This window comes from Theileria equi (assembly GCF_000342415.1).
Source record: "Theileria equi strain WA chromosome 2 map unlocalized gcontig_1105316255037, whole genome shotgun sequence".
NCBI classification, from domain to species: domain Eukaryota; phylum Apicomplexa; class Aconoidasida; order Piroplasmida; family Theileriidae; genus Theileria; species Theileria equi.
Window position 1 is genome coordinate 48539 of NW_004668230.1, and position 27608 is coordinate 76146.

The 27608-nt window shown below is 40.4% G+C and overlaps 14 protein-coding genes across 14 annotated transcripts, besides 1 other annotated feature; 6 read left to right on the top strand and 8 right to left on the bottom strand.

The window, feature by feature from the left end:
• Positions 1–61: 61 nt before the first annotated feature.
• On the top strand, positions 62–2575 carry BEWA_035010 (conserved hypothetical protein; the record flags this gene model as incomplete). The annotated part of the gene is made up of 1 exon (XM_004832860.1): positions 62–2575. One exon carries the CDS (start codon positions 62–64, stop codon positions 2573–2575), a length of 2514 nt encoding a protein of 837 aa, XP_004832917.1.
• Positions 2566–2587: a sequence feature (AT_rich).
• Positions 2588–2833: 246 nt separating this feature from the next.
• BEWA_035020 (conserved hypothetical protein) lies at positions 2834–5458 on the top strand (the record flags this gene model as incomplete). The annotated part of the gene is made up of 9 exons (XM_004832861.1): positions 2834–3008; positions 3042–3179; positions 3214–3803; positions 3837–3998; positions 4034–4507; positions 4541–4670; positions 4706–4734; positions 4768–4961; positions 4996–5458. 9 exons carry the CDS (start codon positions 2834–2836, stop codon positions 5456–5458), a joined length of 2355 nt encoding a protein of 784 aa, XP_004832918.1.
• A 3-nt stretch (positions 5459–5461) lies between these two features.
• Positions 5462–7252, bottom strand: BEWA_035030 (hypothetical protein). The gene has a single exon (XM_004832862.1). The coding sequence runs from the start codon at positions 7105–7107 to the stop codon at positions 5512–5514; it is 1596 nt and encodes a 531-aa protein (XP_004832919.1). The 5' UTR covers positions 7108–7252; the 3' UTR covers positions 5462–5511.
• Positions 7253–8239: 987 nt separating this feature from the next.
• Positions 8240–9632, top strand: BEWA_035040 (actin, putative; the record flags this gene model as incomplete). Its single annotated transcript, XM_004832863.1, has 2 exons — positions 8240–8314; positions 8489–9632. Exon 2 carries the CDS (start codon positions 8502–8504, stop codon positions 9630–9632), a length of 1131 nt encoding a protein of 376 aa, XP_004832920.1. The 5' UTR covers positions 8240–8314; positions 8489–8501.
• Positions 9633–9649: 17 nt separating this feature from the next.
• On the bottom strand, positions 9650–11235 carry BEWA_035050 (conserved hypothetical protein; the record flags this gene model as incomplete). Its single annotated transcript, XM_004832864.1, has 2 exons — positions 9650–9871; positions 9904–11235. The coding sequence occupies 2 exons, from the start codon at positions 11233–11235 to the stop codon at positions 9650–9652; spliced, it is 1554 nt and encodes a 517-aa protein (XP_004832921.1).
• A 160-nt stretch (positions 11236–11395) lies between these two features.
• On the top strand, positions 11396–13192 carry BEWA_035060 (peptidyl-prolyl cis-trans isomerase protein, putative; the record flags this gene model as incomplete). Its single annotated transcript, XM_004832865.1, has 6 exons — positions 11396–11451; positions 11608–11695; positions 11771–11844; positions 11882–11985; positions 12023–12632; positions 12669–13192. The coding sequence occupies exons 2-6, from the start codon at positions 11619–11621 to the stop codon at positions 13190–13192; spliced, it is 1389 nt and encodes a 462-aa protein (XP_004832922.1). The 5' UTR covers positions 11396–11451; positions 11608–11618.
• A 19-nt stretch (positions 13193–13211) lies between these two features.
• On the bottom strand, positions 13212–13898 carry BEWA_035070 (conserved hypothetical protein). The gene is made up of 2 exons (XM_004832866.1): positions 13588–13898; positions 13212–13543 (listed from the first exon to the last, which is right to left on the bottom strand). The coding sequence occupies exons 1-2, from the start codon at positions 13873–13875 to the stop codon at positions 13220–13222; spliced, it is 612 nt and encodes a 203-aa protein (XP_004832923.1). The 5' UTR covers positions 13876–13898; the 3' UTR covers positions 13212–13219.
• Positions 13899–14272: 374 nt separating this feature from the next.
• On the bottom strand, positions 14273–14833 carry BEWA_035080 (conserved hypothetical protein; the record flags this gene model as incomplete). The annotated part of the gene is made up of 1 exon (XM_004832867.1): positions 14273–14833. One exon carries the CDS (start codon positions 14831–14833, stop codon positions 14273–14275), a length of 561 nt encoding a protein of 186 aa, XP_004832924.1.
• Positions 14834–14845: 12 nt separating this feature from the next.
• BEWA_035090 (conserved hypothetical protein) lies at positions 14846–15712 on the bottom strand (the record flags this gene model as incomplete). The annotated part of the gene is made up of 1 exon (XM_004832868.1): positions 14846–15712. The coding sequence occupies one exon, from the start codon at positions 15710–15712 to the stop codon at positions 14846–14848; it is 867 nt and encodes a 288-aa protein (XP_004832925.1).
• A 1217-nt stretch (positions 15713–16929) lies between these two features.
• BEWA_035100 (conserved hypothetical protein) lies at positions 16930–20376 on the bottom strand (the record flags this gene model as incomplete). Its single annotated transcript, XM_004832869.1, has 1 exon — positions 16930–20376. The coding sequence occupies one exon, from the start codon at positions 20374–20376 to the stop codon at positions 16930–16932; it is 3447 nt and encodes a 1148-aa protein (XP_004832926.1).
• Positions 20377–20984: 608 nt separating this feature from the next.
• BEWA_035110 (conserved hypothetical protein) lies at positions 20985–23813 on the top strand (the record flags this gene model as incomplete). Its single annotated transcript, XM_004832870.1, has 1 exon — positions 20985–23813. The coding sequence occupies one exon, from the start codon at positions 20985–20987 to the stop codon at positions 23811–23813; it is 2829 nt and encodes a 942-aa protein (XP_004832927.1).
• A 622-nt stretch (positions 23814–24435) lies between these two features.
• BEWA_035120 (signal peptide containing protein) lies at positions 24436–24888 on the bottom strand (the record flags this gene model as incomplete). Its single annotated transcript, XM_004832871.1, has 1 exon — positions 24436–24888. The coding sequence occupies one exon, from the start codon at positions 24886–24888 to the stop codon at positions 24436–24438; it is 453 nt and encodes a 150-aa protein (XP_004832928.1).
• Positions 24889–25032: 144 nt separating this feature from the next.
• BEWA_035130 (26S protease regulatory subunit, putative) lies at positions 25033–26459 on the bottom strand (the record flags this gene model as incomplete). The annotated part of the gene is made up of 1 exon (XM_004832872.1): positions 25033–26459. The coding sequence occupies exon 1, from the start codon at positions 26218–26220 to the stop codon at positions 25033–25035; it is 1188 nt and encodes a 395-aa protein (XP_004832929.1). The 5' UTR covers positions 26221–26459.
• Positions 26460–26524: 65 nt separating this feature from the next.
• On the top strand, positions 26525–27557 carry BEWA_035140 (conserved hypothetical protein; the record flags this gene model as incomplete). Its single annotated transcript, XM_004832873.1, has 4 exons — positions 26525–26569; positions 26604–26720; positions 26756–27442; positions 27477–27557. 4 exons carry the CDS (start codon positions 26525–26527, stop codon positions 27555–27557), a joined length of 930 nt encoding a protein of 309 aa, XP_004832930.1.
• Between the last annotated feature and the right edge of the window lie 51 nt (positions 27558–27608).

Here is a 27608-nt window from a genome sequence, read left to right on the forward strand (position 1 = left end):
CTTAGTCTACTGAGGTAATAACTCTGATTTGTACATGCACTTGTTCTGATCAAACGCCAAGATGAAGGTATTTGGTGTAATAACAGTCTACATATTTTTCACCTGGAACGTGCTTCAAGTAGCAGGTTCTGGTGACCATGATTTAATTTCAGGATACAGAAGTTCAGGAAAAACGATCAAATACACTGAATATGATTTATACCCGTATCAAAACATGAATATTTGGTGTCCATATAATATGTATGCATCAAACGAAACTATAGTTCCACTGAATAAGGGAGGATACTATGTGAAAAACAGCCTTTTAGAGTCAGATGAAAAGAACCTCAAACAGGAGAGAGAAGTGAAGAGCATAAAGGACACCCTCCCAGAGATCAAAATAATTAAAACGCAAGACAAGTATGCCCTCTACTACAGTGCTCCGATAAAAGGGAGTGATGTAGTGAAAATGCACTTTGATTGTATTTTTGCAAGTAAGGATGCGGAACCCATGATCCTCTCAAAGATCCAGGTGAATGTGATGCCTAAACTGGAATATATTATTGGTAAAACGGAGCACTTTATCCTTGACAGTTTTCATATACCAAGGGGTAAAGATCTATCGTACACTAAACCCGCCAGACCAGGAATGGAGACTATCACAGAGTGTAAGGACTCTGACCTCACTATTCATTATGGACAAAGTATCTTGAATGAAGAACCAAAAGCTAAGACTTACATTAATCCCCTTACTAAAGTGGAATATCCGGATATCACTGACCATGTATCTAGGTATCAAGTTACAAATAGAATGCACAAGATCGATTTGAAAAATGGAAATGTAGTAAATGAACGTTTAAATACACAAATACGGTGTAGTGGTGGCGATTATATGTTGAGCTACAAGGCATTTTATTCACCAGGATCTCCTGGACTTCGCATGAATCAGAGCTCTAGCAAAAAGCTTGATCGCCTTGGAGAGTCTGTGGATGTAATCCAAATTGACAGTAGGACCAATTCAAGTGTACTGGTAGATGTACCAACAAACAAGAACATCATATACCCAAACGACTGCCTCAATAAAGTTTACCTGGGAAACCAAGTTGTGAAGATTAGCGATATTGTGGGTGATCCGAAACTGACAAGGATTACTGACTCGTTGAAAATTTTGAACCTGTCAACTTCATCGTCGTATAGAAAAGTTACAGTCTCGTGCTATACCAAGGTTCCTCAGGATTACGGTCATAAAACTACCTGGATGGATATTACAGTCTCTCCCCTATGCAACTTTTATGACCCCGAGTCTCTGGATTCCGACAAGAAGACGTGCACTCTCTTTTCTTCGGGCACTGTACAGTCGTTGGTGGCTAGACCACTTGAGCATTTTGGATATGATAAGACTTTAGAATTTGACGAAAAACTCTTTGAGAGGGCCGATGACCCTGAGGGGACGTGCAAAGACTGCTACTACAAGCCTATTGATACTGAGGACGGGGATATGTCAGTTTCCATAAACTTTGGACATGACCGAAATGTTACCATAAAAGACGGCACTATAAGATTCAATCCAGTTTACATGTTGAAGAAGGTAGATGCCGAAAAGAGTGAAGGAATACTAAACCCATCTCAGATGATAAGGATGTACCTTCACAACGAAGAAACTGAGATTGGCAATGATGGCAAGGTTATTGTGAAAGACAAGGTTGATGAGAGTGGAAAGTCTATATTTTACATGGTACAGGCCGATGGCAGAAGTAGTATCAAGATTTCGTGCAAGGACTTTTTTGAGGATTCGGGATCATCTCAACCGACCCTATTCCCAAATGGGAAGAATGTCGTCTACAAAAATGTGAGTGATGGATTTATGGATCCCAGGACCATTGAGACTGTGCAATTTGGAGAGGAGTTTGCAGCTAGAGGAATCAGCATACTCAAGAAACCAGAGACTGATGTGGACCTAGAGATAGTATTGGATCAAGATAAAATGATACAGAGTGACCATGTTAAACCACTCTACTTTATCTGTAGCCGTGACGTGAAGGGAGACTGGAAGAATAGCGGAAAGCCATATGCAGTCATAGCTGTAGACCCGGGATACAGGTCTCAGAAGCTGCCTGGTTGTAGCATAAAGAAGGGCATCTTTGTTGACAAAGATGGTAAGGATTCTGGAAGAAGATGCGGTTATGCTATTGACGATGTCACCAGTGTAGGATTCCACTGTCCAAGCTACGTCCCAGAGCACTTTTTGGAGGGGGACCAGGGAATGTATAAAGCAGATGGTAACAAGGCAACCGAGAATCCATACCAACTCTTGATCAGATGCTATGACAGGTCCACAGTGGTCCAGAAAATCTTCAGACCAAAGACAGATCTGGAACTCTTTCCAAAGCCAAAGTTTGCTGGAGAGTTGAGATCCTTATGGGTCTTTAACAAGGACACCTTTGCAGAAAAGGACGTCAAAGAGGTACTCTGTATTTGTTACGACAAGACTGGAATGGCTCTCTCCTCCATCAAGGTCTGGAATAACACCGAGAAGGTGGAGCCAGAACCAGAACAAGGACCACAATCTGCCGAAGAAGAGGCATCTAAAAAATAATAAATTATTAAACTTCTTTAAATCATATAAAGTGGAAATACTTAGTAATTAAGACCGCTTGGTGTTCCATTCCTATGAGGTCGCCTTATATCTAAAATGTGTACGCAATTCATGATAAATATACACTATATCAAAATTACGTAGCGGTATGTTCATAATATATCGTATTTCACTACTCTTATTTCAAAATGAGACGGTAATTCCTCCCGATTACGGAATGACCCTAATGGACAAAAATAGAGCCCCTGTTAGATAATAATGAGCACTGTAAAATCTTTAAGAACGGGTGTCTTAGTTGTTGGCGCTGGTCCGGTAGGTGTAACTTTACAGCTACTTCTGGCTAGGATGAGGATTCCGTGTATGCTGGTAGAGAAGAATATAGCACCTAGAAGTCATCCTCGCGCTCACTATCTGAGTAATAGGTCAATGGAAGGTTTGTTAAATAGGATATATAATATACAAACAGTTTGGCGCCAACTCGGTCATTTAGATAAAGCCCTGGAATGTATTGTGGAACCTTTGGAGTACTGGAGATATTTCAAATATTGTAGACATATAATAGACCCAGAAAGGAACCTTTATGGAGTTCAAGATCATTTTGCAGGTGAGTACAAATCGTTATTTACACGTTCCTTCAGGTCATCATAGATATAATGACACATATTTTGATGAACTGAGCCCGAGTAGAATATCCAATCTACCTCAACATAAACTCCTATTCATTCTAAAGTCAGTAGCTTTGGAAAGATCGCAAGTATTTAACGACAGAGAAGCTTGTTTATCATGGCTAAAAAAGGAATACAAGTCTGTGATGCTTGAAAGTACAATTGATCAGGATAAAGTTCACAGGTTGTCGAATTTAGACCGTCCTTTCCACTTACCAACTCTTGGTGATACGTTTGAACGTGATATTATAAATGTTCCCCTCGTTGATGGTGGATTGAAATTTGAAAGGTTTATAAGTGAAGACATGCAAAAGAGAGTTTTATCCGAGGTAACGAACATGAGAGACGGTACAACATTACACATTGAAAGTGCTTTTGTTGTTGGAACAGATGGGATACATAGTAGAGTCCGCAAGGAGTTGTTTGAATTTACAGACACACAAGATGATAATGTTAAGGATACCCTCAATTTAAGAGAGGTGATGAGTGTTCACTTCCAGTCTAAGCAGCTGGGTGATTATGTATCTTCCAACCCTGCTATGATGTATTTTATATTTTCGAGGGTAAGTAGAGATGTTTTCATCTATTTTCTTTAGTGTATATGTGTTTTGGTATGTCAAGGAGGTGAGCCTCCAGAGTTTGTTGTTCAAATACCCTTCTTTCCTGCTATTGAATCCGAAAAGTCTTTTGATGAAGCATCATGTAGAGCCCTTATTAATGAGGCCGTTGGTACCGAGTTAACTGATTTGAAGATATTTGTAAGTTTAAGGGAAGACCCTCAGATCATATGCAGAAAATTAAAAAGTGGACGGTCTCCACAGATGTTGCCAAATCTTACATTGACAAAGAGTCTTGTAGGGTTATTCTTGCAGGCGATTCTGCACACATTGTAGCGCCTGCAGGTGGTCTTGGCATGAATATGGGAATCGCAGATACATATAGTCTTGCATGGCGCTTGGGAAGAATATTTTACAATCGATTATTGCACCAAGGAGCAAATACAGAAAGTACAACTCTGTCCAACTTGATTGGATCAGGGCTTAGTAACGAAGAAAAAAAACTGATTCGGGATTATTCAACAGAGCGGCGTGCGGTTGCAGAGTACACAAGAGATGTCTGCTTGAAAGAGGTTGAGAATGGATCTAAATTTGCAAAGTACCTGGGATATAATCATTCTCTCATGCAGAACGGTTTAGACTTTTTATCGCGTTTTATACCATCAACCCTTGGAAAGTTACCCCCGTTATTTGATGCTGTTAAAATAATTGTAAGTGAAGAAACTACATTATATTAAATACAGATGAAACATGTTTATAACACCCCTAGAAGCATGGAGACAATAAGAAAAACTTCAGAGCACCTATTTTCCAAGTGTGATGGATCACTGGGACTATCCTTTCCCGGATCGGACCTGGCTTATGCATATACATGTTAGTTTTCCTTTCTATCATTCTTTATCCTTTAGATACTAAAGATGGAGAACACGTTCTAAAGGTGCGAATAAAGGTGTTTTTACATACTTTTTAGGTCTCTGATACACATCGTAGCTATATTCCACAATCTGTAATCGGGAGGCGTGTACCTCATACATTTGTTTATTCTAAACTTGGCTCTGATAATGAAGGAGGTGATTCAACGGTATATAAAATTTCGACCGTTGACTTGCCTTCATTTATACAGCCTCCTATATATTACTGCTTCCTTGTCTTTTCCAGAGACATGTAAGTTTAACATAAAGATATTAGATATTTTTAGCGCATCTAAACTTTTGGATTCTCTTAAAGGGGATAAAGGACTATTTTATATTTGTTTATGGGACTCTAGACAGACTCTAGGGTTGGAATCCCCGGTTACCATAAAGGACCAGTTTTTATCAATGAGTAACTCTGAAATAAATGCAATAGGGTGCGATAAATTGTATCAAAACCTTAAGCAATATGCAACTCCAAGATTGGATCATAACTTTATATTTTTGAAACTAGATGGTTCCACAGATTTCCAACACTTCTATGGAGCCCTTGAAACACACGGATTTACTCCCATAAAGACAGTGATAAGCAGCAGGCTATCTTTGGAGAGATTCTCTAAAAGCCTTTTTGGGAAAAATGTAGACATGAATAACACTGTAATACTTATCAGACCAGACGGACATATCGCAGATTACAGGACCGGAGAAGATGTAGACTACACAGAAATGCATAACTCACTAAACACGTGATATATACCTGATGATTTATATACAAGGCAACGCCATTGTATTATTTATCCAATTTATGCACCATCAGTTTGCAACCTCTCAATCATTCCATTTTCCCGGAGTTCGTACATTTCTGGTACCTTAAATTTGCACACCCTGTTTATCACATTGCTCATCATCGGAGCTACAGGGCCAGTCGTGTGTGGATTAAAGATCCATTGTTGGTCACCAGATAGTCCATTGTATGTGTTTAACCTTCCAAAGTTTTCTGGATTCGTATCTTGTACAAATTTTGATGGTGGCATATTTGAAATTGGAACGTATTGATGAATTTCAATCGCATGTAGCTTGAATGTGTTTGGCTGAACCTGACTGCGATGAGTATAACATTGTTTTTCAGGTTGTGCGATTGATACTAGGCGGCTACATGGTTGTTGTTGCTGCCCAAAAGACTTTTGTGATTCCATAGATTGTTGAGAAAAGAATCCAGAAGTCTGCGATTGTACACCTTTAAGAAATTGCGATGACATGCTCCTGTACAAGTCGCGCAATCCAAATGTGCTTTGACTTCTAAAGTTTGCGTCAAACTTGTCCCTAACTGCTCCCATACAACCTGAGAAGCATCCAGCACCACTCTGTGCAGAATAAGATGATGTAGTCCTAAAAGTTTCCGGAGCCCTAGCTGCGCTTTGCTGCGGATAGCAGGTCCAACAGCTAGGAACATATGAATTACCATTCGCCTGAAATATGCTTGGGTCGACATTTTCAAAACCTGGTACGCTAACCATGCTCTCAGTAGCGTACAAATTTCCAAACATTGTGGATTCCAAATGATGTACATCCTGCTGACCAAATTGTCCCCTCGTTACCTCACGATCATGCAATCTCGCTGATTGCTCTTGGAACTGTTGTTCCTGTTCACCTTGCCCGTATTGTCCTTGCTCACCTGAGCATCCCACCTGTCCTGATTGATATGCATGTTCCTGCTGACATTGTTGCTCAGGGGAGCCTTCCAAAACCTCTTGTTCCACAAATTCCGAAGCCTTTTGTTCATCAATTGAGACCTCCTTTGAAACTATAATTGATGGCTGTCTTGACACATTTTGACTAGAAGCCTGAGGATAGCACTTTCTCAGAAAATTGCAGAATGGCTTCCTCCTTGGGGTATCAATTCCCACTTCATGTCCCTCTGCATTGAATAACTCAGTTGCATCTACTTCATTAGCATCAACCTCTTTGGGAGCGCAGCATGAAAAGAAGCGTCCTCTGAAACCTTGGCTTTGTTGTACCTGGCTGCCAATACTCATTGAATCAAATAATCTTGCCAATCCGAACGTATCCTGGTGTTGCACATCAAACATGTTAGACTGAATCCTAAAGGGTTCCTGAGGAACCTGCCCGTAAACTGCAGTAGCGGCTGGTGCTACTTGGGGACTCACTGGATATTGTGGCGCAAAACCTACGTTGACCCGGCCAGTCGGAGCCGCAAACACAAACTTTTGGTGAGGCATCATGCCAGATGGCTCCAGAAATATTTGATGGCCGTAATAAGTGGGATTGAGAACCGGTATATTAATGGGTGATTCCACAGGTTTAGTACAGCATCCTATGCTGGGAAAGAAACTTTGACCTAAAGGGGAGAATATGCGCCTTTGCTCTGCACCTTCCATTTTCTACGATAAATATTAGATATACTTGCACCTAATGAATGATTACGATTAATACTACACTTTGGAGATTAAGATATGAAGGAAGCGAGGCATAAAATACAAGAAAGGCATCAAACCCTAATTACGATAAGAAGGTGTTATAAGTGAAAGGCGTTGTTTCGACATAGAAGGCATGAGGTGCACCCCTGGGCATGCGGGAATGCATGTTTCTGGTCGTTTTGCTCGGAAACTGGCGCATAAGAGCCGATAATAACTGTTAAGAGGCTATAAAAGCCTGTATGCTAAGGCTATAGACCAGGTTTTACCAGGTAGTTTCGCGGCTGCACGTTCCTGGTACACATTGGCCCGGAAACACAAAAACAAAACCTTCTTGCTGCAAAATCCGCACACATTGATTTCAATTCTTAAAATGAACCTTATTTTAGTCTAAAAGGCTAATATGTGCGAGAACTGCTCGATTTAGAGCGCATATTATGGCTCTAGGGACATTCCTACACTTTTTGTGCATACCGCTGGTTATGAGAATTGTGACATAAAGGGTGCGAGAGAGGCGGTTAATAAGAGACTCAAGGATAGTAAAGTTGCCAAACTGGTAGAGCGGAAAGGATGTGTGCGCCATCTTGGTGCCATTCAACCTGTCCTTGTTATAGCTCCAAGTCTAAATGGGAATTTTCCAGAGACAGTGAATTAAGGCACCAATTTCCTCCCTCCTCTATAACCCTTAGATATCTTCCACAAAATACACATTATTACCAACAAATTTGTAGAAAATAGCTATTTATAATTCCTCCGAACTAGGGATGGCAAGGTGTGTACACTAAATCAGCCTACCGCGAGACTAACCGGTACCAACTTGACTAATAGCTACTAAACACACAAATGTGAGCCTATAACGTGGCTAAAATGACAAAACGGATGACCTTGAGACCGCTGGAAGGAGGTCGGAGACAGAGTCATAAATCGGCAAATTGAGAATATCAGACCCTGAAACCAGGATAAACAGTCACATACACCACTAATAATGCGACACAGAGAATTGAGATGAAATGTGCAGTGTAGCACCGTCGATATAAAGAAATTTAGCACCCCCCCACTGGATCGCTGTGTAAAGTACCACATGCATCGATGTGTTCCGTCTGTCAATGATTATTTACAGCTTATCTTAATTGGAGAGTCAAAATCTATTCATTCTCTACATATTTACGCGGTAAGTGCCCATTTATAACACTCCTTTGATCTGTGCGTAAGGTGTGCAACTTGCTTTAATAATTACCGAATTTATCTACCTTTTAGGGGATATATAGGTTCAGCACAAACATATACGCATAGCAGATCCATAATTTATGTGATTTTTATATTAGCCTATCACATTTTTCCACAGATAACGTACGAAAATGTCTGACGAGGAGCCAACTGCGTTGGTCGTTGATAACGGATCAGGAAATGTCAAGGCCGGTTTTGCCGGAGATGACGCTCCCAGATGTGTCTTTCCAAGTATAGTAGGTAGACCCAAGAACCCAGCCTTGATGGTTGGCATGGACGAAAAAGACACCTACGTTGGCGATGAAGCTCAGGCAAAGAGAGGTATTTTGACCCTAAAGTACCCTATCGAGCATGGTATTGTAACTAATTGGGAGGATATGGAAAAGATTTGGCATCATACGTTTTATAATGAGCTCAGAATTGCCCCTGAGGAACACTCTGTGCTCTTGACTGAAGCTCCAATGAATCCCAAGGCCAACCGTGAAAAGATGACAACAATTATGTTTGAAACCCACAATGTACCGGCCATGTACGTTGCAATTCAGGCTGTATTGTCTCTTTATTCCTCTGGTCGTACCACTGGTATTGTCTTGGATTCTGGAGATGGTGTCACCCACACTGTGCCAATTTATGAAGGTTATGCCCTTCCACACGCTATTATGCGTTTGGATTTGGCTGGAAGAGATTTAACTGAATTTATGCAAAAGATTTTGGTTGAGAGAGGTTTTACCTTCACAACTACCGCTGAAAAGGAAATTGTACGTGACATCAAGGAAAAGCTTTGCTACATTGCACTGGATTTCGATGATGAAATGACATCTTCTGCTTCATCTAGTGAGATTGAGAAGTCTTATGAACTTCCAGATGGTAACATTATTACTGTTGGCAACGAGCGTTTCAGATGCCCAGAAGTGCTCTTCCAACCAACATTTATTGGAATGGAAGCCACAGGTATCCACACTACCACTTACAACTCTATTGTAAAGTGTGACGTTGACATTCGTAAGGATTTGTACTCTAACGTTGTTTTATCTGGAGGTACTACCATGTTTGAGGGTATTGGACAGAGAATGACCAAGGAACTCAATGCTCTCGTGCCAAGCACCATGAAGATCAAGGTGGTTGCTCCACCAGAGCGCAAGTACTCTGTATGGATTGGTGGTTCCATTCTGTCATCACTCTCTACATTCCAGCAAATGTGGATCACAAAGGAAGAATTTGATGAATCCGGTCCAAACATTGTTCATAGAAAGTGCTTTTAATTTTATATTATTTACATTTATCTGCTACGTAGATGCTTTATTAGTGCGACTAGCGTTGGAAACGCAAAGGGGAAGACATCACACATGAGTACGGCAAAGAGATGCTCGATTGATAAGATGTTCTTGTAGTACATTTCATCGTCTCCTAGCGCCTCTAGAGTTTGCTTGTACGCAAATTTAGAGAGTTGTATGCTTCTGCTATCTCCGCTAATCACACGTTCCAGCGCATTCATGGCATCCTAAATATTGTGTAAATCCAATGTATCCTTACCTCTGTATATTCTCTGACAATTTGTGTAATTTGAGTCATGAAATGTATTTTGGAGAGTGATTCAATGGTTTGTAAATTCTCTATACTCTTTACAGTGCGTATCTTTTGGAATCTTTTCAACAGTTTACCAACCTCAAAGTCGTAAAAAGCCGCATGTTCAGGAGACTCAAACGCCAGCCTGAACTCTACATCTTTACCCACTACTTTAAAGCCATATACTAGATCAGTTTCTTCGCATAGGCTAAAAATGTACTCGCTTAAGCTAGGAGGTAGTCCAAACATTTTACGTATGTAAGTGGTCCAGGCTGAGACTAACTCCTTTACTTCGTCATCTGTCAATGGAACTAAATGATTTTTAGCTGTTTCTACAGCAGAGTCTTCCTCTGGCGTAGCATCTTGAGAAGTTGCTTCCTCCTTAAATTCTCTGTTTAGTATAGTGAATATTCCCAACCTCTCAATCATGAATGAAGACCTATCATTTTTAGAAACTGAATCATGAATATAAAATCTATCTTCAGGAACAAGTGCAAAAAAGTTTAGATTTTCTCTGAATGCATGAGAATCATCAAGTGAAACGTCTACATTAGGAATCCCTTCTATAAAATTGTAGAATAAATGACCCTCCTTTTGCAGATCCAGGGCCGAAACCTCAGTTGGATCCTCCAAAAATGAAGAAATGTCAAAATTTACTTGTTTTCCATGTACATTCACATCATAAAGGAGTGATAAAACGTCAATAACCTTGTTCATAAAAGGTTCTAAAATTTGCCTTTTAATATCCCAACGGGCAACACTACTCAGTAGAATAAAGTTTATATTTAAACCAACAAATTTATCCTTACCACCCTTTTCCAAATCCTTGAAAAACAACCTGTGAGTCAAGTTGTAGATACGATCAGCAACGGAGTCTGACAGCTCCTTATATATTGTAAATACCAAGGTATTACCACCCTTTACTGTACATTCAAAGTTTAAATCACGTTCAGCATCTCCGTGAATTAAAACTATCGAGTATTCTCTTTTGGTTGTCTGTGACTTTTCAGTTCGTGTATCCCATGGAACTTTGCTAAAGCTCTCAAACTCGGGCTTTATGCCATTCTCTGAGAGCATCTTACCGATAATTTGTGCAATTTCCTCAAAATATTCGTCATTTTGGTGATGAATTATACAGGTCTCTTTCACAGTCACCAAAGGCTCATGAACTAGAGCTTCAATCCGCGAACTGTTCAGAGGCTGACGTTCATTCTTCAATATTGAGACATACTTTGTATATAGAATCGTAAGGGCTAGCAGATAATAGAAAATAATGAGCATACGTTGCGATTTCATCATAGACCATGATGTGTAGGATGATTACTACAATGTGTGTGGCAAAATAGAGTACATACAGTTTGTATGCCAACGTGAGTCGCTGTACAATGTCTATGATAACACCAAGGGAGTAGAGTGGTGAAGCGGTAGGGATTCTAATGTGCGGTTGATCTGCCCTCCCAGTTTATATATTGTGGAGTTTCATTGATTCAGTCTGTGAGTAAAAATTGTACAAAGGTACGTTGTCAAGATCTGTAGTTATTCGACTTTGTTACTCCTCCAATCGCAGGTCCTTCTGCCAAGTTCCATTGGCTTTCTTCTTGTCTTGCGTCCCTTTCTAGCGCCTCATTTCATTTGGTGTTACAACTATCACGTTCTACAAATATTGTGTAGGTGTCGAAGATATGGGCGACTCTGTAGATGTTAGTGGAGACGGTGGAGTCCTCAAGACGATCCTGCAGCCAGCGGAATTTGATGACTTGTAAGTTTCAGACCAGCTGGTACACGCTTAAATGACGGATATATGATGCTGAATACACTAAATATGCCCATTTAGTCCTCAAAAAGGCCATGAAGTGGAAGTCCATTACACCGGAAGGCTGGAAGATGGAACAGTTTTCGACTCTTCCCGTACGTTTTCATATTCACGCATACCTTTACCCCGCAGATAACCGCAATGCAACCTTTAAATTTGTTCTTGGTGATAACCAGGTTATAAAGGGATGGGAAGTTGGAGTAGCCTCCATGAAGATTGGAGAAAAGGCCAAATTGGTATGTATACTCATATGTATTCACAGATAATTTCCAGTTAATTCAACCCAGCTATGGTTATGGAGAAGCTGGAGCAGGTTCAACCATACCACCAAATTCCGTTTTGGATTTCGAAATCGAGCTGATCAACTCTCGTGTCAAGCCAAAAGAAAAGTGGGAAATGACTACTGACGAAAAGATACAGGCAGCATTAGATGCAAAGGTTGATGGGAATGCCAAGTTCCTAAAGGGAAACATAAAGGCTGCAATTAGCCTCTATGAGGATGGAGTAAAATACCTCGCCATGAGAGATGGATGGAGCGATGAATCGGTTAAAGCTTCAGATGTCACTAAACTACAATGCCATCTTAACCTTTCCAACTGTTATATAAAGGAACACGATTTTGTAAGCGCAGAGTTGAACGCTACAGAAGCCCTAAAGATAGATGCAAACAGCATCAAGGGATTATACAGAAGGGCTGTTGCAAGAGTGAACAACGACAAACTGGAAGCTGCAATACAAGATCTCCAAGCCCTGTTAAAATTAGAACCATCTAATATTGATGCCGCAAACCAATTTAAGCTCGCCAAGGCCAAGTTGCATAAATATAATCAGGCAGATAAAAAGAAATTTGGAGCAATGTTTAAGAGTATGTCACTTTATACTGGTATGTGTTCCATAATCTGAAATATCCCTTTTATAGAAAAAAAAGATTTGCGCAATTTGGCAACACTGCCTCTTGTATTTTTGGACATTACCATTGACGGGTCTACCCGTACCATGAAAATCGCCTTGTTCAGTGACACTGTCCCAAAAACGGTCGCCAACTTTAAATCGCTATGTAACATGGACAACGAACTAAATTATGCAAACTGTGCATTCCATAGGGTCATCAAGGGCTTCATGGCCCAGGGAGGTGATATCACAAAGGGAGATGGTACAGGTGGTATGAGCATATACGGAGAACGTTTTGATGATGAAAACTTTGAGGATAAGCATGTGGAACGTGGAATGTTGTCAATGGCAAATGCGGGCCCAAACACAAACTCTTCCCAGTTCTTTATCACTTTTGTGGCAACTCCACACCTAGACGGAAAGCACGTTGTCTTTGGAAAGGTTGTTGAGGGATTAGAAATACTAGACGATATTGAAAAGGTAGAAACTGACCAGGGAGACAAACCCAAGATAGATGTAGTCATAACAAAGTGTGGTATCCTTCGTGAATAAAAGTACAGCGTAATCTGTGCAAGAGATTTAATTTTTAAATTGTTTACTCATATCTGGCTCAAGTGAAAAATCTATTGAAAATTCACCAACTTTTTCTATACTATTTTCATTAGGAACGAGTACCATGTGACCGTGAGACCAAGTTGTGATTGCAGACTTTATAAATATCACATCCCCTGGCTGCAAGGTCCACTTCAAAGATTCCTTCTCGTCATCGCTCCAACAGCACCAGTCAGAGTCTTCCTCAAAATCTCCTCCCAAACTCTTTATTCCAGAGTCGGAACGTGGAGCAACAGCGGAGCCTTCCCTGAAGGAACACCCGGGTTCACCTTCCGCCTTCACGTCATCATCCTGTAAATCCCCGTACATACAAGAGAATATACATGTAAACAAACGTTTGAACAGAGGAATTCATCCACCAGATCAATGTTATGCCCAGAGACGACGTTTATGACACTTGAGGCCTTTGAGATTATATCCTGTAGGATTCCATGAGGAACGGCCAATTCTACAGATGCACCAGAGTCCGCAAATCGGTAATGGTAACGAAAGTTACGGATTTCAGTAGCGCTCTGAGGAGGATCGTCTATAAACTCTACTATAACGCCAGAAATCGAAATATTACGCAGTCCAGGTTTCAAATTCTTAACCTTTACCAAACCTGCCGACTTTGTACCGGACATTTACGTTTTATAGACTCTGCCGGAAATGCACACCCTGGAGGAACTGCAACACCCCAATGCGGGGCTTAATGGGCTCATTTACCTACACAGTAAGTATCCCTTGGCACTAATTATGTAGGTTTACCCATGATGGATTACTTGATCACTTTGTCGATTGACAGCTGCCAGAAGCCACTCCTTCTCCAGAGCAACTTTATTCACAACACATTTCTACGAGCTTAATGCAGTGAGTTTGTTGAATTGGCTACTAGGGTGAGTTATGAATCTTTTGAATGAGATTAACATACTAGAAGTGATTGTCATGGAATGCTTCGGATCGAGTGTATACGTAAAGTGTAATGAGTTAAAATAACGTGCATATTTAGCACGGACTGACTAAAGAAAGTATATTTTACAATTAGTAAGGAGGCACAAACGGGTATGGTATGCATTCAGCTTCCTCTTTCTTCTTAATGAATGGTAGATCAAAGAAGGGATCTTCATCTTCAGGTGGAGTATCTTCATATACAATAAAGAGATGCTCCTTCTTTCCGAGAATAGTACCCCTGATATCCCTTGTATAAGATGTCATACAGGTTCTATAGGCGCCTTTTGCTGAACTCGAGTACCAGTACCAGAATGCCTTTTTTGTGGTAAAGTGTTTGGTAGGCCAGTTGTCTGGATCCTTCTCAGCCTGTCTATACGTTGTGAGATAGCCATTTCCCATGAATGCAAAACTTAGCATGGCCAAAGAAAATCCAAAGGCATTGACAGTAGCCATAGCTGGATTCCTTGTACCTTCTTGCATGGCAGCTCCACCCATTCCAGCAGCCCTAGTCGTCTGAACGCACCAATCGTATAATATTGTAAAAACAGCAATCATGCAGCCACTTTTCATACTACAAAATTTTGATACCCCTGGATAGTGCAAAGACAGAAGAAACAGTAGTCCAAGTAATAGTTCCAAGACATAAAACATCCATGCACTATGCTATCCTTTCCATTGGCTGTTTGGACCTTTACTATACTGAGACATGGCAAAGATAGTCATGCCTGGTATTGTACTTGTGAATAAGACAGCCATTGAAATCTTAGAACCAGGACCCATTCCAATAAATTTGTAAGGAGCAATAGCAGGGTAAAATAGATTTTGCATTCCAAATCCCAAAGTAGTCAACATAATTGGAGATATTGCCTTACTTATTCCAGAGAAACTACTACTACCTCCGTTAAGCTCTTTCCCTGCATACGCAACAGACCACAATATTGCGGATATCCCAGATACAAACACTACAAGTGATAATTGTCCGACAATTAATTTGTATGGAATATTTGTGACCATCCATGCCTTTGCAATCTTTGTGAACAAAAACTGGTAAGCGGAAACCATGACGGCAGATAACTGGATAGAACCTACGTAAAAGGGCATATCCTTCCCTATTACAGCCGGAAGGCAGACGTTATTTGAACCGTATACAATCGATGCGAAAATGATCGCACAGTAGTAGTACATGATGTGCCCCTTTTTCCCTCCATTGTAATATATCAGTAGCAGAGCTAGGAAGGATAGACAATATAACCAAATGGATACCGTAGAAACAATGTCAAGACGCTTTTTAAATTCCTCAATGCTAAGTACTGGTATATTAAGAAGAAGTGATCCAATGAATGTAGACAGCCTGAATGCAATAATGGTCCTGTTAATATATAATCCTATGCAACTCCTAGGAAGCATAAACCTGTCCACCGCATAACTCCCAGAAGAAACCATGAGAATGAATAGCTGAGAAGAAGTAAAGCCAGCCAAGAAGGCAGCTGCCTTTTTAGCGTCTTCATTCTCGGTATTAGACATAGTCATCCCATAGACACTTGTAACTAGTTATAATTTCCAAGTGCTGGTGCCTTAAGACACTCATTTAACGGCTCCTGATTCTCATCTTGTAAAACGTTCTAGACAAAGTATGTAGCAATGCATAGTTAATAGTAGTAGACATGGGGGATGGTAGTCAATACAACCTCTATAATCCATACAAACCAAACTTTGTCACGTTTTCCAAGAGAATACAAGATGGGAGTGATCCTATTCCTGGGCTAGGAAGAACGGATTATATGCCCCATGGTAGCGAGGAAAATTCTTCTTCAGCGAAGAAAATTATTCTCTTTTCTTCTCTAAAGGTTTTGGCGTTTATTTACTCTTTGGTACCAATACAAGTTTGTCTACCATCTTGTTTCCTCTCCAATTCCTCTGTATTCTCCTCTGTCTAGTCATCCCTGGAGAGTTTCAGAGACCTTAATAGACATTATTCAAGGGACCCAGTCGACTGATATTTTCGTTAAAGTTTTTAAAGCTTTGCAAGTTACCCCTGCATGTTTGGTTTTAGCGGTGGATATCTCATGAATAGCCGCTCCTACTGGACACGTGAGGTGATGTTTCTTTATCTCAAGATATTCATCATTTCTTATACAAGGGATGGATTTAATCTTCCTATCCTTTTTGTAGTTTTGTTTAGCATGGAAACTTATAGATGGTATTTGTTTGTACGGTTAGCTTCGTATTTGTTCCGATCGGAGAGTACCAATTTCCCACAACTACTACCTAAATAACTTGAGAAATGCGTATTTGCGCCATCCGCCAATTTTATAAAACATGGAAACTTCTTGAGAGTTAATTTTACGTTATACCACAGAATGAGGTACAGACATGGAATTATGACCTTTAAGAGAGGGTTATTTATATAATAGGTACTCAATTATTAGAAAATTATCTACTAGATATGCAGAGGATGAAGAGGAATATGTTTAAGCACTAACGAATTAACAGTTACGAATAAGGCCCCTGTCGGTACACATTTATATATAAAGGAAAATAAAGAGAGTAAATGTAATAAGAGGTCTACTAGAGATTTTAGATGCTAACAGTTCCTGTAATGGTAACCCAAGAAAACTACCCCTGATACTTGGGGTACATGCAGCTTTTGGACCCACCAGAATCCAACACACCCAGGCCATAATACGCCCATCTAGAGAGAATGTGAATAATGACATACAAAATAAAACGTGAAAATTTATAGAACATTAATGTTGAAATAGGTACTTGTAAAGTGTTGCAACAGAGTTTGACAATCTATAGGAATCCGAAGATACATGAAGATTAAAACTCATGTCCATTGACTTTTCAATCATACAAAATACCGTAAACTTTTCTACAAAACTGCTATTTGTGTGTCTATTTATATATGTGGAAACGAGATATACCGATCCATAATCATTCCGTGTGCTATCTAAAATTTTAAATTTTCCGCCGAGTGTTGCAATTCTAATAATTTCATTATACTCTATATTTGCCTTTATTTTGAAATACACCTTGTTTTGCATAATATTCTTAAAGTTGGCACTTTCGTAATATTCGGTACTATTAAGGTGTCTATAGTCCATATTTGGAGTAAAGAAGGACGTTATTGGGAGTGGAAGGTAGAGATCAACTGTTTTACCATCAAATACTCCATCGTAAATAACAAGAATAGTTACTTTTGGAAGACCTACATATGCACCGTAGCAATCAACCTTGAAACGGCTCTCAAGAACCCTTCCAGGTTCTATAACTTTCTTTGGGTTATTCAGAAATAGAAGTTCCAGCGGAAAGTTTTCAAAATTCATAAAGTTATATTGAAGGTGTTTAATAATCCGATTTCCCCTATTCAATATTGAGAGCACACATTCCAGATGATGGCTAGGCTCATATCTAGAAACACTAGTAAAAGAAACAACTATAGACTCATCCTCATATATAATATCCTTCTTATACAGAATGCACGCTCTGATTATGCTGCCATTACTGTATTCTTGTTTTTCCTTGGTCCGCTGACGGGTTTTTGAATTTGCATGCTTACCCTTATTTCCATCTCGTGCAAAACCAGGTCCAGATTTGTCGAAACTCACATCTTTTGCAAAAACTCCGCGGTCAGACCTTTTAGATTTATTGCTTCCTCTCTCCAAGTCTTTATGCCTCATATACGAGGATGTATCCGAATGACCATCTGTAGGTATCCGAGTTGGTCTGGAAGGGTGACGACCACCATGGTGCGGCTTTCTAGGTTCTGGTTCATCCAAATGCATTGAAATGGAATGTAGGAGATCCGTGGCACTATTGCAGACATTTGTGGTATCTATAAAATCCATGGGCATATATTCATCCCTTTTGATACTTTCCGATTTTGTCCCATTTTGCTCCTTAGTGGAATCTTTGTGAAGTGCAGAATTTTCAACTTGTTTTGTATGTTCAAACTGTGAAAATTCAGGGACAGGTTGCTCTTGAGGGAGTTCCTCATCGAAATTCTTTATACCATGTGAGTCTCTACCTCCTACATCTTGTTCGTGGACAGTACCTCCGACAGGGGCTTCAATCTCATCAAATACGTCAGATTTAATATCCTTATAGAGATATTTATTACGATCCACAAAGGAGTCCACGAGTTTTCCAGAGATTTTCGTGTTATGTTCTGTATTTTCCATATCACTAAAGGAATCACTGGCATGAGCCACCTTGAATATTGAAGGAGATGGTTCCGGTATATTTTGCACTTCCTCATCAGCACTTTTTAGTTGTACAGTATCGTCACAGACATCAATTGAGCAAACAGTAGCCATTGGATCAATACACAGAGTTTCCTCCATGCTTGTTACTTCCTCAACAAAATCCATATGCGCATCATCATCTCCTTTTGAATCATATACATCAAGGTTTTGAGCGCTAACCGGTTTTTCAAACTTACTAACATGCACATTTACAACAGTCCTAGAAAATGCTTCTTCATCATCCATAATTGCTTCCTTTTGAAAAGGATCTTCACTAGATTTAGATTCTAGATAATGATTTATATGGTACAATGTCTCCTTTAATGACGTTGCATCTTTACAAAGCGTTTCTACATCTTCGTCCAAGGGTTGATTAAAAGTAGGTTCATAATTTGGAGAAGAGGGATCAGAGATTGGTACATGAGAAAATTCCAGTTCATCCGATAAAGAGGAAATGAGAGCGTTAACATCTTCTATGTGGATATTTTCTGTAGACGTTTCCTCTTTATCAATATCAATACTTTCCGCCCGAATGACTCCTATTTCCGCAGGTGGCAGATTTACATCGTCTTCATCCTCGGAAAACGAAGCCCAATTATCCCTAGAGTCCCCATCTACAGCTGAAATCTCTTTAGCACTCTCATAAACAGACAAGTCTTTTACACCTTCGTTTCCTTGGAGATTCAGTGGCTGTTCAACTTTTAGACTTTCAGTAGAACTGGAAATCTGCAAACTATTCTCCTTAGCAGAGTGAAAACTCATGCTTGAAAAATATCCAGGGGTTATCTTTATGGGTTCATATGTAGTGTGTTTAGATATATAGTCCATGGTATCATCGTCATCTAGGTCAACAGTCTCACTTTTGGGTGCCTGTACGTTTGAATTTGTTCCTGTAGAAAGTCCTAATTCTTCCATAGATAAGTTATTATCGTCTGTAAACTCTTCTACAGCTGCGCTACATTGTAGATCCGTGTCACGGGAGCTATGGAGCACGCTTTGAGCTTGTGATAAGAATGTACGAGCTGGCATTGGTTCTCCAGATATCTTATTCTTTGAAACGGTAAGCAAGTACTTTATGTAGTCATCAAGTTCCATGAGAGCCTCATAATTTGAAAGGTCCTCAGAATCAACACATTCCTGGATAAGCATTTGATTATGGTGCTCGTACATGGAAAGAGAGGATATGAATTCCGTGCATTTAACTTCATCGATCTCTACTTCATCAAAAAACCCAATATTAGTCATTTCGTTTTCTATTACAGATAAGCTATACTGTAGCTCTTTAAATTTTGTTTCAAGGGATTTCGTGTGGACCAGATCATTACTCCCTGGCAATGTTTTTAGTGAAGGATTTCTGTGATATGGCAAATCCCAACTATTCATTACGAATGATGCTCCAGCTTTGAGTAGCTTTTCCTTTATCTTTTTGCTTTTTGTGATAAGGGCTGTAACTCCAGGACTTATTTTATCGGCTACAAGCACTCCGTAGAAGTTTGAAGTGGATAACTCCTCAATGGTGTTGATCACATATTCTGCAAGTGTGTTTACACTGTCTCTGTCAACTCCATTTTTAAAATAGTACAAGGTTTTGGCATTCCGGAGAAGTGCAAGATTGTAAAACACCTTTAGAATCCCTGACCGAGAAACTAAGCGAGCGTTATGATCATAAGATTTTGCTATAACTTGAACCAATTGTACGATATTGAGTTTATTTGAGGGAGAGATTTCCTTGTCCTTCAAGCAGGATTCAGAGAGCTTGAGCAGAGTGCCTACAGTGCTCGGTCCACATTTTTTAACAAACTCTTCGCAGGCCGTATGTGATGTTAAGAGACTAGATCCCTTTAGTATCCCATAAAACTTTGATTTGATCACTCCGTTGGAATATTCTATGAGATTCGGAGGAATCTCTGAGCGCGTATAACAAACAAAGGGGAATAGCCACACCATTTCGATTACGGTTGCAAGTTATGAAGCTGCGATCATGGCCGTTGTCTTCACATTCGAGCCTTTCCGCTCAATTGGCATCTTCATTAATCCTTAAAGCGAGCCCTTTGGCCATAAACAGGTGTACAAGCAACAAATATACCAGTTTTACAAGTATCTCGAACAAAGCCTGCGTTACGCTACCGAAAAATTATTCGTACGGCAGTTCCTCTGCTTCATTACAGAGCCGAGGCATAGAAGTGACCAAATAGTACAAAACAAAAGATCACAACCATACAAATACGAAATGATGGGCCCTAAGGGAAATCGGATGAAGTGGTGGAGACCTGGGAGGGCATGTGTACTCCGGCTGATTAGCCTCGGGACTTCATTCTCCATACTTCTGTTCATCCATCATTTGTTGGAATTAAATTCACTAGAAATGGGAGAATGTTCATAATTTATCGGTACTTGCCCTTTGACTCTACATAAAAGTCGCTACACATAAAAGGGAAAAACATCGGTGCAATACTCGTGAAAAGAGCTCAAAAATACACACTTTTATTGATCTCTTTGGAAGTAGGTTTAGGGGATAGAATCGCAAATTTGTGGAATGGCTTTCTGTAAACAAGATGGTTCGCCTAGTGCCATCCTTCCTGAAAAATGTAATCCCCGGAGTATATTCAAGCACCGAGGAGTCCACAAATAACACGGAACAAGACGAAGGAACACGCTCGTCGGAGGCTCCTCCACCTATCACACCAATTAAGGACAAAGAAGCTCTTGAAGTAACCACAAATATCGCAACTATAGCACTAATAGACTGGGGACCGCCGAAATTAGGCACCAGCACACGGACAGAGGATTCTGGAAGCAGATCTATATTCAACTTTTTCGGAACAAGTGAAAACTTGTCCACTAGCAGGACATGTAAAGTCCCCAAAGTGCAAGAATCAGACTTTGCACTCTATATACAGCAAATCGGAGATGTAGTTTTACAAGGTACAATGCAGCCTTTGGACTCTGTAATCGTCCCATCACACGGCCAAGCAGATGCTACTTCTGATAAAGTACAGAAGAAATATTTTGAAGAATCGTACCAGTTGAGTGGGAACAAGGTATTTCAACTTGGTCTAGAACAGGTTCCAGAGTCAATAGCCCACTTAGAATCGCAATTAAATACGGTAAATATGCAACTGAGTGATCTAGTTGGTACACATTTAAGGCATGTAAGCAACTCATTTTCTTGTGTTGGAGAGGTTAAGGATTGTTTTTTCAATGCAAAGGAAAAACTAAATGGTATACGTTGTACATTCGATTCAGTACAGGCACATTTATATTCATCTCCCACGTCTTGTGATGCACCAGAAAGCGATAATGCTCTACCACAAATTCTCGCAAAAAGGAAGGAGATTCGAGGTATAATTTCAAAATTGGAAACTCTAAAGGCAATAGTATCAACTCCAGACTATATACAAGGGATCGTAGACATAAGTAACATTGCCCTGGCACATATTTTCTGCACCCTGACCATAAACTACTTTAATGATCTGTCGAAATTTACCCTTGTAAATTCAGTAGCACTTGTTATTAAAGATACTATTGCAAACTTAGAGAGAGTTGCTGATGCAAAATTTATAGATTTAGTAAATTACACCTTCACGGAGTGCTTTATAAGCCCTAATGTGGATGATGTTCTTTCCAGTACACTCGGAAAAATTGAGCCTATTCTCATTGTTTTGATTATGGAAAATTCTCTGAAAAGTTCACTACAAACACTGGAGATTATGTACTCGAGGACTGGTGAGGACAAAACACCAAGCTCATTTCCAAAGGATACGTTGGAATGCATAAGAAATGCGTATAAATGGTACACAAAACTCGTGCAAAGGATAGTATGCATATCATTAATGCACAGTGAGGGTAAATATAAGCAATCTCAGAATGAATCTAAGCGAATTGTAGAGCAAGTCTTCCTGGTAATGCATAAGGGTAATATTAATACCACTCAATGCGACTATTCAACACTTTTAAAGGCCACAACTATTTTGAAGGAGCTTTTTAAGCTCCCAGAAGTTTGTATATTCCAATCTGCGCGAGAAAATGAAGAAGTTCTTGGTTCTACTCCCAACTCAGAAGCTTCTATAGAAATCATAATTACTTCCATCAGGAGCTTAAAGGTGGTTTTGGATGAACTTGTAACAAGACATTTAGTTTCAAGTTTACATGCATTTTGTACGCAGAGCAACTCGGTCGAATCGGCGGATGCTCTCTATTCTAGCCTAGAGTTATTGGATGATTCTTTTGGATTAGTCATAGATGAGATTAAACTTATGGAAGAAAGTTGTATGGAGACGACGTGCAACATTATTTGTAGAGAGTATATACAACATTTTATTGCTGATCCAGAACCTCTTGTATCCACATGCAGGGAGTTGCTTACCAAAGAAGACAGAGTGCAGATGTATAGCACCCTATTTAGAGAAAAGATTAATTATACAGGGAAAATCTTGGTTGAGTCACTTTACGCCGAGTGTCTTGGAAACGTGCACAATGATCTTTTGGGTGAAGACTGGACTAGTTACCAAGATTTACACTATGACTGTAATGGAACTATTAAACCATTTAAACTTTCCAATACGGTAAGAAACATGTACGAACAACTAAAGGTCTGCCAAAAGGTCTGTAAAATGTTTCCAGATAATATAGAACTTCTCTCTAGGTGCATAAACACATTTGCACATTACAATACACTGATGGAAATGCAAATTGATGAGACTGGTACGGTAAGAAAGTTTTGTCTCATTTTAGAGAGTCTACGCTTCTTTACATTTTTGATCCCACAGTTTATAAAAGACGTAATATCCGTAGACACTACCGCTAATGAAGAGTTGGAATATCATGAATCGCTTGTAGGACTTGGCTCAAACGCTGAAAAGTGCGTAGTGGAATTGAGAAGATTGTACAAGAGAGCACTAGAAGCTCTATCTGGGCAAATGTTTGCAACCTTTACGCCTCTTATTTTGGAATGGATATTTTATGATGCTGCAGATACTAATGACTATCTTGAAAACACCTTTACTATAGAATCGATGGAGACCGCAAAAGAAAGCTTCACGTCTAGTATATCATCTGCTTCTCATGTGTCCAATGAAGATTTTATTGAAACGGACTTTTTGGCCGAAAATGGCAATTCTGGGATTGAGCCATTTATCACTGCTATAAAGGAGGCTTTTGAGGAGATTAGTGATATACTTGGAAATCTAGATGATTTGCGTTATATTTTCAAGACTGTATTTGATAAGCTTTTAATTGTTGTTACCTCTCAAGATCCACCAATTGAAAAGAGTGACAGATTCTCGAATGACTGCACAAAAATATTAACTGGCTTGTTACACTGCACCCAGATCAAACTTGAGACATTTGCATTTGCCAACGCACTTTCTAATGAACTCTCGTAATTTTCTACATTTTGGTGTTTATTACAGGCATTTTATGTAATGATACTGTCCATCTGAAACTCTGATGGACAGTCTGTGATGGGAGGGATCTGGCACAGACGCTGATAATCTAATATTGTTGAAGCTATAGAATGACAAAATAACACAAGAGGTTCTATACACCTCCAGAGGTGAGTTTTAAAGGAAATGCTGTGGAGAATTTACTTATTCTTCGGGACCTACAACCTCTCATCATGACTGTCTTGTCAAGACTCTCTCTTAGTATCCCAATGCTAACAAAGGGAGCATGTCTTCCCTGTAGTCCATAACACCAGTCCACTCCACATACTACCTCTAGAGATACCAGAATGGTACTCCGGAAGTCTGCTCAAGGGAGACACTACCCCTGAAAGGGGCCCACCAAAAGACTCCCTCCGACTAAAGCCTATGGTCGTCTAGTACTCCTTCCAGTCGCCATGGTCGTGATACTCCATGAGAGTCCTCCAAAGAGTCCATTAAGAAGCCTAATGTATGCTTAGTGTGGTTAGGAGATCCCCTTGGTTAACCATTACAGTGAAATTTAAGCGTTTGAAAACAAACTGAGTAATGATGACATTACTAAAAACTAAATCTTTCAAGACTCTTAAGCCAAGACGTGGGCCAAGTCAGCCAAAACGGCATGATGTGGCAAGCCAGCAAGGGCTGGAGCATGCTTGCAGGCACCCTTGGCGAGCTTAGCCAACCATACATGGTGAGAAACTGGGAGAGCAACACCGCCAACAACGTGGAGGAAGTGCTCAGATCCATCAACGAGAGCAACATGGGCCAAAACGAGGCCACCATGCTTGCAGTGAGAGAAAGCCAAGACTTCCTTGACGGCAGCTGGAGCGGCCCAGGAGAAGTGAGCACCGCACTTGAGACCATTGACAACCTCACCACCAGCGACGAAGTGAAGAACCTTGGCACCATGGTGGACACCCTTGACGACTGGACCATGGAGGCCAGCGAAGCCAAGGTCGGCAGCACCAAAGTCAAGATGAAAAGCAGAAACAGCGAAGACGCTGACGGCAGAGATCAAAGCAACAATAGCGTTCATTGTGTATTTAGTATAGATCCTCTATGATCACATCCAGCTATCATACTTTGGCTGTTCCGGTCTACTGTTCACATCTTGGCATGTATTAAAAATGTACAAGTTATCATACTGCTACATTACCAATAGCAAGGTAGTTTAGTATTTCTACTTCCAGAGCTTTGTAAAGCTAACATTCTTATCAGCATCACGCTTCATTACTTTGGCAACTGCCATTTGAAAGTCTTCTTGAGTAACATGAACTCTCCTCTCCCTCAATGCAAACATACCAGCCTCAGTGCACACTGCCTTGATCTCGGCTCCAGAAACGCCGGGCATCTCAGCGGCTATAACATCTAAATCAATATCTCTTACAAGGTTCATCTTCCTACTGTGAATCCTCAAAATTTCAGCCCTAGCAGTGGCGTTTGGATTAGGAAACTCAATCTTACGATCAATTCTTCCAGGACGTAGCAACGCATCATCCAAAATGTCAATCCTATTTGTACACATGATAACCTTTATATTTTGATAGGGTTCAAAACCATCAAGCTGGTTCAAAAGTTCAAGCATAGTACGTTGAACTTCTGAATCACCATGTGATGAATCACTTCTTTGCGATCCAATAGAATCAATTTCATCCATAAAAATAATGGAAGGAGCATGAGAACGAGCCATAACGAATAATTCACGCACCATACGTGAACCTTCTCCAATGTACTTTTGTACGAGTTCTGATCCAGAGACTCTTATAAATGTACAGTCTGTGTGATGCGCAACTGCCCTAGCGAGCAATGTTTTTCCTGTTCCAGGTGGTCCATACAACAGAACACCCTTCGGCTGGGATATACCAAGCGATTCAAATATCTCTGGATGCTTGATTGGAAGCTCAATGACTTCCTTAACTTGCTTTACTTGCTCGTCCAACCCACCAACCATATCGTATGTAGAGTCTGGCACTTTCTCTACCTTCATCAAGGCAACCAAAGGATCAACTTTAGTGGGAAGTATCTTGTGTAGTTTGTAGGAATCTGTCATTAGTGCAACACGTGTGTTTGGAGTACATTTTGTGATGTCTATATCAGAGGCGACGTCGACCACGTACTTTCCTTCGAGGCTAATCTTCACCAGCACTTTATCCTCGCACATTACCTTTACCACCTCTCCTACAAAGCTTCCAGAGTCCAGAAGACACTGAAGCTCATCTTTAAGCTCACGAACACGTGTGTTAAGTTCGTTGCGCTGAGCCTCTAGACGACTGCGAGTTGCCAACTTTTGGGATAGTAACGCTTCACAATCCTCAATTTTGTGCCTGTAATAGCTAATAAGGCCACAAACAGCTTCGGAAGAGTCCATTTTGTGATTATGGAGACTACCGTTGGAGCGTCCACTGTGTTTACGTGAGATTGACGGCACAGCCTATATACAAGTTTATACGATGGAATAGGTGTCTCTGGTCAGTATATACACAACACATTTGCCATGGACTTCGTAGAGCCGACAATCTGGGTCTATTCAGAACCGCTGGAGTTTTATCGGCGCAAATTAAACACTAAAATGTACAAAATTACGATAAGATTCAAGAAATTTAAAGTAAAAGGTGCGGACGGTACACAACACACCATAAGCACTCGTGCGGTTTAGGCAAGTAGAGAGAGATATGGGTGAGAAGAGGCGTAGCGACGCAAAGGGACCGAAATGGAAGGTTTGGTACGTACATAAATTTATTTGTCTTTTAGAAGCTCAAGCAGGAGTCCGGCAAGCTCGTACTTGGCTCCAAGGGCATATTGATAACAAATTCCTTCTCCGGAAAGTATAAGGAAGCTATGCAAGAAGCTTTATCGATCCTGCGCCAGGTATAGTCAGTCTATTGTCCCTAGACCGTTTTCAGCACTGCGAAGATTTTTACCCTTTGGACAACCAGCCGGTGGAAGCACCTGCTACAGGAGAGACAAGCGTACCAGAGACTGATTTAAGGGGAGGAGCAAAGCAAGAGTCCAAAACTAGCGATCACAGAGAGACCCTGGAGAGTCACCACCTCGAAAAGGATGGACTGAGAGGGCCAGACTACGATCTAGACAGAGAAAAGGAGGAGATTAACAAGTACTTTAACAGGTTTACTCCGGGTCCCTGCATATCCAAGGGACTCAACTTTGTCTACTTCAACAATGAGAGCGATGTACCATCAAAATACATCCAGGAGATTTTCAGCGAGATTAAACGCCACAAGAGCTACTCAGCTCGCTACCTCTCACGTCTAGTCCCAGTTGATTACGTTTGCAACGCCACCTTTTCCACCGTACAAGAGACATTAAGGAGGCTCATTTCCAAGGAATTCCCGGAATCTACCTGCAGTATAGAGTCAAGAACTACTCAAGAGTCAGAAGATGTCTCTAGTACAAAGAAATCGTCGGATGAAACCAAAGATGTTATCACATGGGCTCTGGAATACAAGAGCACAAACTCAAATGCCCTGAAGCGGCAGGAAATTTTGGACCTCGTAGTAGCCATGATTGGGAAAAACTACAAGGTAGAATTGAAGAAACCAGACAAACTCGTCGTAATTCAAGTCGTAAAGGTACGTGATCCATACCACACACACAACGTCTTAGGGACTCTGTGGCATATCCGTCATTACAAACTACTCAGAAATCGCACATTTTAAACTTAACATTTCAATTCCTCGTGATTAATCTTCGTTTGTACGCATAACCTCTACCTTTTCACCGAATTTTGTACCGAGA

Excerpts from the sequence above, each read along its gene's own strand:
- BEWA_035030 (XM_004832862.1), bottom strand. The coding sequence starts at position 7,107 with ATGGAAGGTGCAGAGCAAAGGCGCATATTCTCCCCTTTAGGTCAAAGT.
- BEWA_035070 (XM_004832866.1), bottom strand. The coding sequence starts at position 13,875 with ATGTCCGGTACAAAGTCGGCAGGTTTGGTAAAGGTTAAGAATTTGAAA. Across the intron at positions 13,544-13,587 it reads ATGAATTCCTCTGTTCAAAC|GATGATGACGTGAAGGCGGA; the intron begins GTTTGTTTACAT and ends GGGGATTTACAG.